This window comes from Carcharhinus amblyrhynchos, chromosome 23 (genome assembly GCF_965287045.1).
Source record: "Carcharhinus amblyrhynchos chromosome 23, sCarAmb.v2.hapA, whole genome shotgun sequence".
Lineage (NCBI taxonomy): Eukaryota > Metazoa > Chordata > Chondrichthyes > Carcharhiniformes > Carcharhinidae > Carcharhinus > Carcharhinus amblyrhynchos.
This window is the reverse complement of record NC_137346.1, coordinates 31,281,488-31,294,298: the sequence shown is the minus strand read 5'-3', so window position 1 is coordinate 31,294,298 and position 12,811 is coordinate 31,281,488. Positions and strand designations below refer to the sequence as shown.

Here is a 12,811-nt window from a genome sequence, read left to right as displayed (position 1 = left end):
GATGATATGGGTGTGCAACGTATTCAAGAAAATGCACATGCATGGACTGTCAAGATTATATTGCAGGACCACCATTGTACATTATGCGGGAAGGAAGGATTTCAGGAAAACCAAGTCCAGAAGATGATTACCCAACAGTGAGAAATAGAAAACAATCAAGGCAGCTAATGTAAATAATATCTTGCAGCAGCCTTTGTTAATCTGCAGCTGATGTCAGCCTGCCCTGGCTACTTTATCCCATGTATGTTGGCATATGAGGTGACACAGAAAGTTTGGATATGTGCATGGTTCAAATTTCTTGAGCGACGATAGTTTAGATATCATAGGCAAAAAGGCCACCTCCTATGACATAAATTACTTCTTATATTTTTCATTTAATAAAACAATCCTTGCCAAGTCACCACCATCAATAATGTTGTTGTGACTTCTCACCTGGTTAAAAAGGTGGACTGAGGCACTGACAACGTTCACATCAACTTTATCGTACTAGCTATCAGATGATAAACCGAACACCTACTTTATCCCTTTCAACTCATTAAACTGATAGCATTACTTTCAACTTGCTAGCTTCCATAGACTATAGGACTTCTTGGAAGCCTGACACAAAAAAGAGGGTAGCTCTTTTTAGGCCACCTTATTTGAATCAGACTCCTCATTTCTCCTTGCATCAGCTGTTGACATACTTCTTGCATATGGATATGTGCATTTTGAACCTGTTAGTTTGCTTTGTTCCCTCTATTCCACAAGTAATCATTATTCACTTTTCATATACAAATAATATTTAAAATAGTAAGTTTACTTACCTTGGAAGCATTTGATAATTTCCTGTCTCCCCACAATGAGGATATTGTGGATGAGTTACTGACTAATATTAAGACTGCAAGCATATATGCTAAACTTCATCTTACAAAATGAATAGACAATATAAACACAAAATGTTGCAAATCAAGTTTATTACAGCCCTCAGACTGTACCGGGTATTGTAGCCTGACAGTTGATCAATGACTTAGAAACAGATTTCGTTCATCAATTAGATTTACTTAATTACTGTAAATCCTAGAAACTATACATAATGGTGCCATTTTAAAAATAAGCACACGACAAAACAGTTTTAAAAAATGTCATTGTAAGCTTACAATTTTGTACAGTGATTTCACATGCATCACTACAGCAGTATAAAGCAACTCAAAAGAACACAAATAACCTATTCTTGTATCATACATAACTGAATCCCTAATATCGGAGAAACAGCACAAGAGTACCATTTTTCCCCACAAAACTGACATTTGGTTTTAAAAAGTAATTTCCTGACTAACGGCATTAGAAACTGTGACAACTGATGAGTCCCTTATTAAATGGGGATCTGATTGTTTCTTTTTGCAAGATCCAGGCATAAATTGTCATGATGTTGCTCAATGGGACACACACACACACACACACACAAAAAGGAATACTTTATACTATCTTCATTATCATTCCACTGGCTAATGAGTAGAACAGGTAAAGAAAGGAAAATGCCACCAACAGTGTTCAGTCCAGAGGTGGAGCAGGGCAGTGCAACAGAAATAGGACAATACAACTAAAGATGAACATTCAGAATTTTACACATCTAACATTATAATTTTACTTAGTGCTTCCGAAAGAAAATATTGCTATTAATAACTGACAATTAGCTTTAGAAGTGTTTTTGTAAATTCAATAAAAGACCTTGAAGTTAAAATACTTATTTAATTCATTACAAGTACAGACTCATGTCAGTAACCCGTTAACTTTTTCCTCATGTATTAAGACAAAACACAAGTTATTCGTTTTCTTTTAAAGGTGTTATCAGTTGTTCTCTATTGAAGTGGTGAAATTTTCAGTGGAATCATAATCCTGGAATCCATGCGCTGAATGAGGGGCACTGTGGTAAAAAAAAATATGTAACTAATTTCTGTCCATATTTGAAAACACACACCTGCCTAGTTATTGTACGTACTGTTGTCCATCAAAGTCTGAACATTGCAAGCCAAATTCTGGTATTAAACTCAAAATAATTTTGTTAAGTGAACAATGAACTTTTTTTTTAGAAAGCAAAGCTTGATTGACTATTTTGAAGATTCAATGATCAAGCATTCAGAATATGGTGACTTTATGTAAATATGAGGACTCTGATCCTCCTTCAATTCCAATCAAAGTTAATAAATTTCAATTTGAAACTAGTGTTACACAGATTCAATGGCACTTTTTTTACTATCATTGTACGTCATTTGAAAATGGTGGCTGTATGCATACTTGAAAATTATTTGGACACCACAAAATCACACTATTCGACTCCTTCCTCCCATTACAAATTAATTTGTTAAGATCAACACAAAAGTTTCTCCTGCTGGAGAATGTTGTTGTGAAACAATAGATCCTAAATCGTTTGTAAAATAGACTGATGTAGAGTTCTTTACCGTCCTATCTATAATTTCTATCCTGAATCAACAATGTGATATTTTGGGTGGAATTTTCTCAAAATAACATATTGTTGATTCAGGCATTAGGTGGGAGAGACCAGAAAATCTTTCCCTTCATCTCTAATCAATAAAGTTTCAGCTGTAGTCTCCTCTGGATGTTAATTTCACAAAGCAAAATTGGCAAAATAAACAAGTAAGAGAGTACAGAAAGTGTTAACGCTTTTTGGATATTATTATTGCTATTGCAAACAGCTCAAAACATGCAATGATTTGTAAGGAAAAACAAATCTTGGGTCCCTATTGTGAAAGCTTTGTGAAGTATATCTTTTGCAATAAACCAGAGTCGTTTTTGAATTTCCATTCAAAGTCACGGCTAATGAAGCAAAAGTCAGCCTCAATAATTGTTTGAAAACAACGTAGATATAAAGGGAATGCCGCTCTAAACTCTGACTGGCAGCCTTAAAAGGCATTTGCCACTCAAGCATTCATTTCTCAGAAATTAGGGTTTATGATGACGGAAGGTGTTTCTGAGTGTCACTGGTATATGGAGCCTGTAGGAGAGATGAAAAGATTTTGAAAATCAGGCAGTCTTTATATTTCAGCATTAGCATTCAGAATATGAAAGATATCCTTTCTTTGCTCTTCATTTCTTCTGCAGACCCATGCACCAGTGACAAGCAAAGACAACTTCAGTATATATTACAGTTCTGGCTTAGGTCAACACAGTTTGGGTACTGAAAGTGGGAATTTTTTAGCTTAGACAGTTCTCTAGTCTGTTATCAAGCTTTAAAGGGTTTTCAGTACCCTAATTATGCAATGAAATACCTGTGTAATATACACATTCATCCCAGCCAGGCTTCTGCCATGCTGAATTTCGCGTCTCATCTCTTGACTGCAAGTCCTTGTAAGCTTTTAAAAAATAGATTAACACAGTTAACATAAATAATTAAGTTCATAACTCTTATTATGTATTTTGTACAAATTAAAATCCATTTGGAGTTTTGACATACATCAAATTTTACATTCCAGAACATTTAGTAACTTCACTTCATAATACAAGTTGTCATTGTCAATCATATTTTGCCGTTAATTTAAGCATCTTATTGCTAAAAGACTGTAAAAGAAAGACATCAAAAGGAGATGCAATCAGAAATCTGAAAAATGGTGGTTTGGTATTCATTACAAAGATTGTGTTAGTCACAAGAAAATTGTGTTTCATCGTGGCAAGGTGAAAAGGACCTTCCAACGTACAATGGCATGTTCTTTGTCAACAATATTGACGATCTCGGGGTATAATTAGTGTCTGGTTCTGAGTTCAAGTACAAAAATAATTTCCCACCATGCGAGGCACCCAATTAATGCACAGACATTGGTCAACTGATCTCTGAAACAACTTATACAATAATGGTAAATAAAGCAAAGAACATCATGAATTACATTGTGCATGGAACAGAACACCAATCACAAGGTGTGATTTTGAGACTATGCAGGACACTGGTTCTTCTCCATCTGCCTCAATTCTGGTCACGGAAATAAGAAAAAATCCTTGAAAAAGCAAATTTTATTCTTAAAAATATACGCAATTGTCAGAACTGGCATTGGGAAGTGTCTTTGAATATAAGGTCTTAAGAACTAGGAGCAGGAGTAGGCTATCTGGCCCCTCGAGCCTGCCCTGCCATTCAATAAGATCATGGCTGATCTTTTTGTGGACTTAGCTCCACTTATCTGCCCGCTCACCGTAAGCCTTAATTGCTTTACCACTCAAAAATTTATTCATCCTTGCCTTAAAAACATGCAATAAGGTCCTCAAATTACGCATTCTTCAGTCTGTCACTAAGTTTGCTTGTATTAATGCAGATTTCCATACAAAAACTAGGGAGGATTCACTCTCTGAGCAGAGAGACAACAGGAAAGTCTCAGTCTCCAATATGTTTCGGCAAGTGTGAGAGGCAGCAGAACGCCTCCATTTAAAGTGGCAGGAAGATCATGCCACTTTAAAGAGTTGCGTCCCTCTGATACTTAGCTTCAGATAGTTAAAATTACAAAGGACAGATGAGACGGAAGTTGTAAATTTCCCTAAGGTATTACACATTTACTTTTTTGTAAATGGGCAGTACATTTGTATAATACTGGCAACTGACTCTCAAGTCATTTCTATAATATTACTGCAGTTTACATGCACTATTAAAGAAGGATTACTACAAGAAACTAGATCTCACTCTTTGAGATTGTTTTCTTCAGGAAGGTGGAATATATTTAGCTTTCAACTCAGACTAAGCACAACTGGCCAAAAAAATGCAAAGAAGTATGATAAAATTGATTGATAGGATTTATTTACCCCAAAGGTGATGCACCATGTATAGCTCGCCAATCTGAGAGAAGAAGCCACCAACAGCTTCATTGTTCTCTTGTCGAAATCGAATAGCACGAGCCCTGTGAAAAGTAAACAAGTCAAAACGAAATAAAATTACAGATTAATGCATCAATAATTTACTAATTTCAAACGATTAGAGCATCAGAACTCATTCTTTGATTCTCACATTGTTAAATTTAGTGAGAATGACTCAAAGTTGAAATTAGATTCACAAAATGTATCTAAATAACATCCCCAAACTTCAAATATGAAATAGGAACTGATTACATGTAATTTCAAGTTATTGAACATGCAGTTTTTATAATTAGTTTGGTTTTGCTCAAATTAAAGTTCAAGTTTGATTGCTTTGCATGAATAATACTTTGCACAAACACTTACAGTATTTTAATTCTGAGTGGAGGCTGGTGCAAAAATCAATGGCCTTTCACTCAATCAAAATCCTCAAACATAAAAGCAGCTGCAATGTTAAATTTTTAAACAGTTAAAACAAGATTTTCAACTTTGAAATATACATCTGCGCACCAAATTAAATGGGCACAAGTATTTAGTGTGTTCTTATAACAGGAAGACTCAGGCATCACGGACAACGGAATAACATTGGAGTAGATCATAGTTATAGTCATGTCAATTTTTTTAGAAAGGGAAAAACATTCCTACATTAATTTAGTTAGTTAAATGGTGTCAGTAGCTAGGTGATTTTGATATCCAATCCTTTTGGCTCTCAAAATGTTGATTTTAAACATTCACACAAAGTAAGTAAGAGGTACACTAAGATAATGTTCATTGTACCGGAATAACAACATATAATAATACAGCACATTGAGCTTTTGATGACTCTTTCAAACTGAGTCCCACTCCTTCAGTCCCACACCTTAACTCTTTTCTCAGGGCTTGCAAATGATTATCATCAAACATTGATCCAACTTCTTCCGAAAGGTTATTAATGAATTTACACCCTTTCAGGCAGAGTATCGGCTGACAGTATATTCCACATCACAACAACTTGCTGAGCAAAAGGTTTTCCTCAATTTATTGCTGGATCTTTTGCCAATTACTTTAAATCTGAATCCTCTGGATACCAACCCTTCTGGCACTGGGAAGAGTTTCTCCTAATCAAAACCAATGTCATATATCCCCTTACACCTTTCTACTCTAAGGAGAACAACCCTAGCTTCTATAATCCCAAAACAGCCCCTCACCCCTGGTATAATTCTATAAGGTTCCAAGTTCAAATCCCAAACCAGTATTTGACCACAAAAAAAATCAAAGCTGACACTCCACCAAGGAAGTGTTGCAGATATGTGTTTTTTTTTTCAGATGAGGCATTGAAGAAAGGTCCCACTGCCCTCTCAGGCGGACATAAAAGATCCCATGGCACCATTCAAAGATGTTTACATTCAGTCAAAGGTGATTCCTGTCTCCTGGCTAAAATGTACCCCTCAATTGATGGTTTTGCAAATGGGAAATGGTTCCAGTGGTGTTTTATAGGGCTCAGTCTTGGGGGCCTTGCTAATTGTTGTATATATTAATGACTTAGACTTAAATGTGGGAAGCATATTGGTAACTTTGCAGATGGCACAAAAATTGGCTAAGTACTGGATAATGAAGAAGATAGCTGTTAATTCCAGAATGGTTCAATGGGCAGAGAAGTGGCAAATGGATTTCAATCCTGAAAAGTAATAGAATCCCGACAATACAGCCATGAAGTCTGCAGTCTTTGACAGAATATTTTACCCCGGCCATCTCACTACCCTATCCCCATAACCCCACAGATTTACCATGGCTAATTCATCTAACCTACATATATTGGGACAATAAGGGCCTATTTGTACTAAAGCTAATCCACCTTACCAGCACATTTTTGGACTATGGGAAGAAACCGCAGCACCCGGAGGAAACCCATGCAGGTATGGGAAGAATGTGAAAATGTCACACAGTCAACAAAGGCCAGAATTGAACCTGGGTCCCCAGCGCTGTGAGGCAGCAATGCTAACCACTATGCCACCCCATATTTGGAGAGGGCAAAAAAAACTCAATAAATGGGAAGATATTGAGAGGGGTAGAGGAAGTGAGAGACCTTGGAGTGCATGTACACAGGTCCTTGAACCTGGCAGGACAGTTGAACAAGGTGGTCAAGAAGCATATGAAATGCTTTCTTTTGTTGAGTGAGGTATTGAATGCAAAAGTAAGAGTGTAATGTTGGAAATGTACAAAATGATGGTAAGCCCACAGCTAGAATTTTGTGTACATCACATTACAAGAAGAATGTAATTGCTCTGGAGAGAGGAGATTTACAATACTGTTGCCAGGATTGAAAATTGCAGGTGTGGAGCGATTGGATAGGTTGGGCTCAGAATAAGAGGAGGCTAAAGGGTGATCTAATTGAGGTGCACAAAATTATGAGGGGCTTAGATAGGATATATAGAAAAGACTTGGTAAAATTTCATCTGCCATATATTTGCCCAATTCTAAGGCCATTTGAAGTCTGTTATTATCCCCCCCATTGTTGACTAAGTTCCAAGCTTTATACTGTCTACAAACTTTGTAATCACACCTTTCATACTATTGTCCAGGGCAGCAATATACATCAGAAGAGCAGTGGGCCTAATGCTGCCTGCTAAGGAACCATTTCCTCCTGTCTGCAAAGCAACCATTTGCTATTACACGTAACGTTGGCAGTACTCCAGTCTAATGAAAGCAGCCTCATAGCCAAGGCGTAAAAGATGCCTGTACAGATGGATGCATATAGATCCCATGGCACATTTTCAAAGACTAATGTCTTGAGATTAACGTATTGTCTCAAAGCTGTTTGTGGGACGTGTCACATACAAACTGATGACTGACAAAACAGTGACTAAATTGCAAAAGTAAGTCTGTGAAACATGTATTTTAATATTTTTGTCTTAATATAAAAGTCTCCTAATGTTGATTTGTAGCTCAAGAAACAATTTGAGTGCATCAGTGCTGGTGCTAAAAGATTAGCTGTTTCTTTTGGGGTAATTTCCCAACAATTCTGTAGGTCTTTCTTATTTTAAAAGTGCATAGAACAGAAAATTCCTGCTCATGATATTCAAAAACAGCAGAACAAGAAATAATAGGAGAAATTACAATGCCAATACATATGTCAATTCTACTTGAGAACAAAAATTGAATGTCAAGATTCCCTGTGTCTGCGTGGGATTCCTCCAGGTGCTCCGATTTCCTCCTACAGTCCAAAGATAAAGTTTTAAAGTTTATTTATTAGTGTAACCAGTGGGCTTACATTAACACTGCAATGAAATTACTATGAAAGTTCCCTAGTCACCACATTCTGCCATCTGTTCAGGTACAGTGAAGGAGAATTTAGCATGGCCAACGCACCTAACCAGCACATCTTTCGGACTGTGAGAGGAACCTGGAGGAAACCCACACAGACACAGGGAGAAGGTGCAGACTCTGCAAGCCGGGAATTGAACCCGGGTCCCTGGTGCTGTGAGGCAGTACTGCTCATCACTGTGTCACTGTGTGAGCTTGGGTGATTGGCCATGTTAAAATGACCCTGAGTGTCAGGGGGATTAGCAGAGGAAATACGTAGGGTTATGCAGATAGGGCCTGGGTGGGATTGTTGTCGCTACAGATACAATGGGCCAAATGGTCTTCTTCTGCACTGCAAGGATTCTATGAACCATTCAATGTTCATCACAAAAGCAAAACACTTGGATGCTAGTAATTTGTAATAAAAGCACAAATTGCTGGAAATACTCAGCAGGTTAACCAGCATCTGTGGAAAGAAACAAGAGTTAACATCTGATGGGTCATGAACTAAAAAAGTTAATTTTGTTTCCAAAGTGTATAGCATTTTACATTTTTATCCAGCTCATTACCCATGCACTAACCCATAATGAAACAGTTATCAACTCCCAATCTAATATTAAATATGGATTCTTTTATTAGACTATATAATCTACAAACAAAAAACTTCCTAGAAAAGTGAACATTCTTGTCAAATTAATAGTTTTTGCAATATGCACTTTGGAGGTGGACTGTGCATATGCGATGGAATTCTCTATTTAAATATATTTACCTTAATAGAATCATGCCATGACATGCAACCCAGAAAATAATTTACAGGGCAATAGAATTCTTAAAAATTCAGACTGTTACAAAAGCAAAGGTAGTTTTAGAGGATTTATATTTGTATTGGTAAACATTTGAGATAAGGTTTAGTTTTAAATGTCATGCTCTTGTGCGTGGAAAAGTTCAATTCATGATGGAGAAATGTGTGTGAGTGTGTGTTAAGTTCCAACTGTGTTTCTATTGAGTTTAGATAGGGCTACAACATGATTAACAAATGGAACCAGCAGGGATTACTTAGCAACTGGACACTTCTGTTAGAATAAAAATAAAGCTTTTAAGTTTTAGGTTTAGCTGAATTTATGGCCAGTTGGAGATAAGATCTCAGGAAGTGAACCTCTCTCAACTCTGCCAGAAGCAAAACTAGATAGGATGGGAGCTGTAACTTGTATTTCAGGAAGTGACTAGCCTCCTGAAGTACAAGTTACAGTCCACATAACCAGGAAATTGAGACAGAAAGAATGCTTAAGAAGACTGTAGTTATTTGAACAGAGATCAAGGTATTGCTCAGAGGAATTCAATGAAGAGTAAACAAAGTGTTCTCAGTCAAAGAGACAATTGCAGTAACCAGATTTAAAGTGGGACAGCAGCCTTCAAAGGTAAATCAAACACTGATGCCATTTTAATACAATCTGGGAATTGAGAATTAAAAGCAATTGTGATCAGTTTGCAGAGCAATCAATAAATCCTAAAGGAGTTGCTGTAAAATCCTGGACTGGATTTTCTGTTAAAAATGGAACAGAATCTTGGGTTATAAGAGTCATTTGGAAATCCTGGTTTGAATTTCAAAATGCAAACTGCTCAGGGAAAGAAAGCATAATTATGATAGAAGATTTTTAAGTGTGCTTATGGGAGTGGAGTTTGGATACTCTCACGTGACAATCATCTGGGGGGGGGGATTCTGAGGAGACATCCACAAACATTTACTTGGGGTTCAGAGTAAAGAGCGTACTTATCCACAGTCGTCTTCTGTGCTAAAAGGGAGTGTGTTAATGAGACCCTTGTAGATTAAGATGTACTTTGAAATCTGTGTTAGTCTCAATACCTGTGTACAACTGTTAAACTAAGGAGAGAGTAAAGGCATTGTGGTAACTTAAGACCACAAATATGGTAGTTGAATGCATTGTCTAAAAAATGATCTTTATATAAATAATTGTGTTTAACTACGACTCAGCAGAAAGTAATAACTATGAAAACAGAAGCACAAATAAAACAGATTTTGCTTGCAGAACACTCTCTTACAGGCTGAAAAGACCACGCATGTTAAGAACCCTCTACAGATGCCAGTAAAACAATTACATAGAGTAAAGCCTTATAAGAACATGCTACTAAAAATCACACTCTGTAACAGGCGAATTGTATTCTGATCCAATTTTTTTCATGTTTAATAAATTTGCTATGTTGTTAAAACTAATTAAAGGTTCTGTGATTCTGTGCCTCCACGTTTTATTAAAACGAATAAAGTTACGGTCTTTTGAGCCAAGATTCCATTCTGGGGTCTTCCCATTCAGTTATAACATCAACTGGGATTGTAACAAGGCTATCAATAGCAATGTGGACTTGGTGAATTGCACAACATTTAACTGCTGATCTGCAAATATGTTTGTTGTACATCTTAGACAAGTATTCAGAATATTTCATCCAAAGAAGTAGCAGAGAAATATACAGAACCAAAACACATTTCTTGGAGGAAAAATATCTCAATTACCATTGTTATACCATTTTTACATTGCAAATTGTTGTGCAAGCCAATAATTCCAATAAGGTATCAGAAACCTTGGTGAATGATATCTTATTGGTCCCATCTCCTTAATGACATTTTAGGATAAACAGAAAAGAAATAGGGTGAACTAAATTTAAATACAGAAAGAAAAATAGCAATGGAAGGAGACATTGGATTAAAAGAAATAGGGAAAAAGAAAAAACAAAATAAACATTATAAAAAATTACATAGAACAGTTGGCTATGTGCAAGAATGAGACTCAATTAAATTGCTTCCCCTTTTGGGCCAGAGGTTTAAGTAGCAATGCAGAACAAAAATCTCAACACTGATACGTCTTTATATGTCAGGCCTAACTTGCTGTAGCATGTTTCATTTGTATTTACTACACAAATTCAGAAGTTTCTTAAATCTCACGAGAAGGCTGATGGTTAAATTGTGGTTTTTGGGAGTTCTGTACGGCAAATCATCCAGAAATTTGTGGCAGTTCATGACTCATTGCGCATCTCTTCTTTGGCACAAATTGCTAGACAATTTAACGTCTACAATGGCACGCACAATGAACTTGCTCTTGATTTTCCAGCATATTCCGGTGCGTCATTTTTGTACTTTCAGAAAAGTAAAAAGGAAGATAACTTATGCTTTCACTGTTTAGTCTATTAAAGAATGATTCTGAAGTGGCAACTCTTTTTGGTGTAGAAAACAATTAAAATTATGATCACATAATCACTCCTGGATATCCACTGGGTTCTCTATACTTCTGTGTTAATTTCCTGCTGCTGCCATGCCAATTTCAACGTTGATAACACAGCCAGTAGATGTTAGACATTTCTGCTAATCCTGGCAGTATCAAATCCAGAGTCTGTTTGTGACAAGTTCACTGTGAAATTTATTCACCAACAACTTGCATTTGTATAGTGCCTTCAACGAGTAAAAAATCCCCAAGGTCTTCATACAGGAGAAAGGTAGCAAACAGTAACAGAAAATTATAGTGACAAAAATGACAAATCATTTACCTGCACCAGACCTTTTGAAAGAGCTACTCATTTTATGTTACTTCCCTGCTCTTCTGCCATATTTCTGTAAACTATTTTCTTTTCAAGTACATAGCCAATTCACTTTCAAAAGTTAATATTAAATTGAAGGGTTTCCAGTGGGTCAGGGATTGAAATAAGGGCAGACTCAAGTCATAAAGCAGAGGCGAAAGTCAGCAGCCTTGATGTTGGACAGGATATTGGATCTGAAACTCATGGTTAAAATACCGTGGGTTCTTTTTTTCATTCAATCATAAGATGTGGACATCACTAGTGAGCGTTGTTTATGGAGTCACTGGCTGTGAGAGAACACAAGGAATAAGAGCAGGAGTAGACACCAAACTCTGTTTAACATGCCTTACATGTATTCAATGATGGAGCAATCACAACTGTCTGGAGTAGAAAACTGCAAAGGTTCACCACACTTCAGTGAGTCTGTGCAGTTTCTCCTCATCTCATTGCTAAACGATCAACTACTTAGCCTGAGAATATGTCCCAAGCCAGCAAAAAAAAAAGCTTCCATCCTATCAAGCACCCTCGGATTTTGTAGGTTTCAATAATATCTTCTCTCATTCTTCTAAATGCCAGAGAATTAAACCTAGTTTACTGAACCACTCATCATGGGACAACATCCGCATACCAGGGAGCAGTTCAGTGAGCCTATGCTGTTCAACCTCAAATGCAAGTATATCTTAAACGCAGTGACCAAAACTGCACATAGCACACCAGATGCAGTCTCACCAAATACCCGTATAACTGTAGGAAGACTTATTTTTGCACTCCAGTCTCTTTGCAATAAAGACTAAGATGCCATTTGCCTTCCCAATTGCTTGTTGTACCTGCATGCTAACTTTTCGCTTTCCTTGTACAAACACAGACAAGTCTCTTTGACATCAAGTTTTGAAAAAAAGTTCCGCCTTTTTATGCGTACGACCGAAGTGAACTTCACACTTTCCTATATTATACTCCAAGGAAGTAGAACCATTTGCTGTCATAAGCTGACAAAACATAAAGTTGCTGATGAATGAGATATAAACCAGGACAAGATGTTCCTGAGTTCAAGGTGGGATGACAGGAGCAGCTACTACTAGAAATGCGATAGCTACTCTGGACGAACTAGAGCTGGAAC

The 12,811-nt window shown here is 36.8% G+C and overlaps 1 protein-coding gene across 2 annotated transcripts in view; it reads right to left on the bottom strand.

Annotated features, from left to right (window-relative positions):
• Positions 1-936: 936 nt before the first annotated feature.
• The window catches only part of nipsnap2 (nipsnap homolog 2), a 28,196-nt gene continuing 16,321 nt past the window's right edge, over positions 937-12,811 (bottom strand). For both annotated transcript variants that reach the window (XM_080210906.1, XM_080210907.1), the window contains exons 8-10: positions 4,780-4,874; positions 3,267-3,350; positions 937-1,903 (exon numbers count right to left, since the gene is read on the bottom strand). In XM_080210906.1, the coding sequence (XP_080067032.1) occupies positions 1,839-1,903; positions 3,267-3,350; positions 4,780-4,874 (244 nt within the window). In that variant the 3' untranslated portion in view covers positions 937-1,838. The remainder of the gene's footprint in view (positions 1,904-3,266; positions 3,351-4,779; positions 4,875-12,811) is intronic.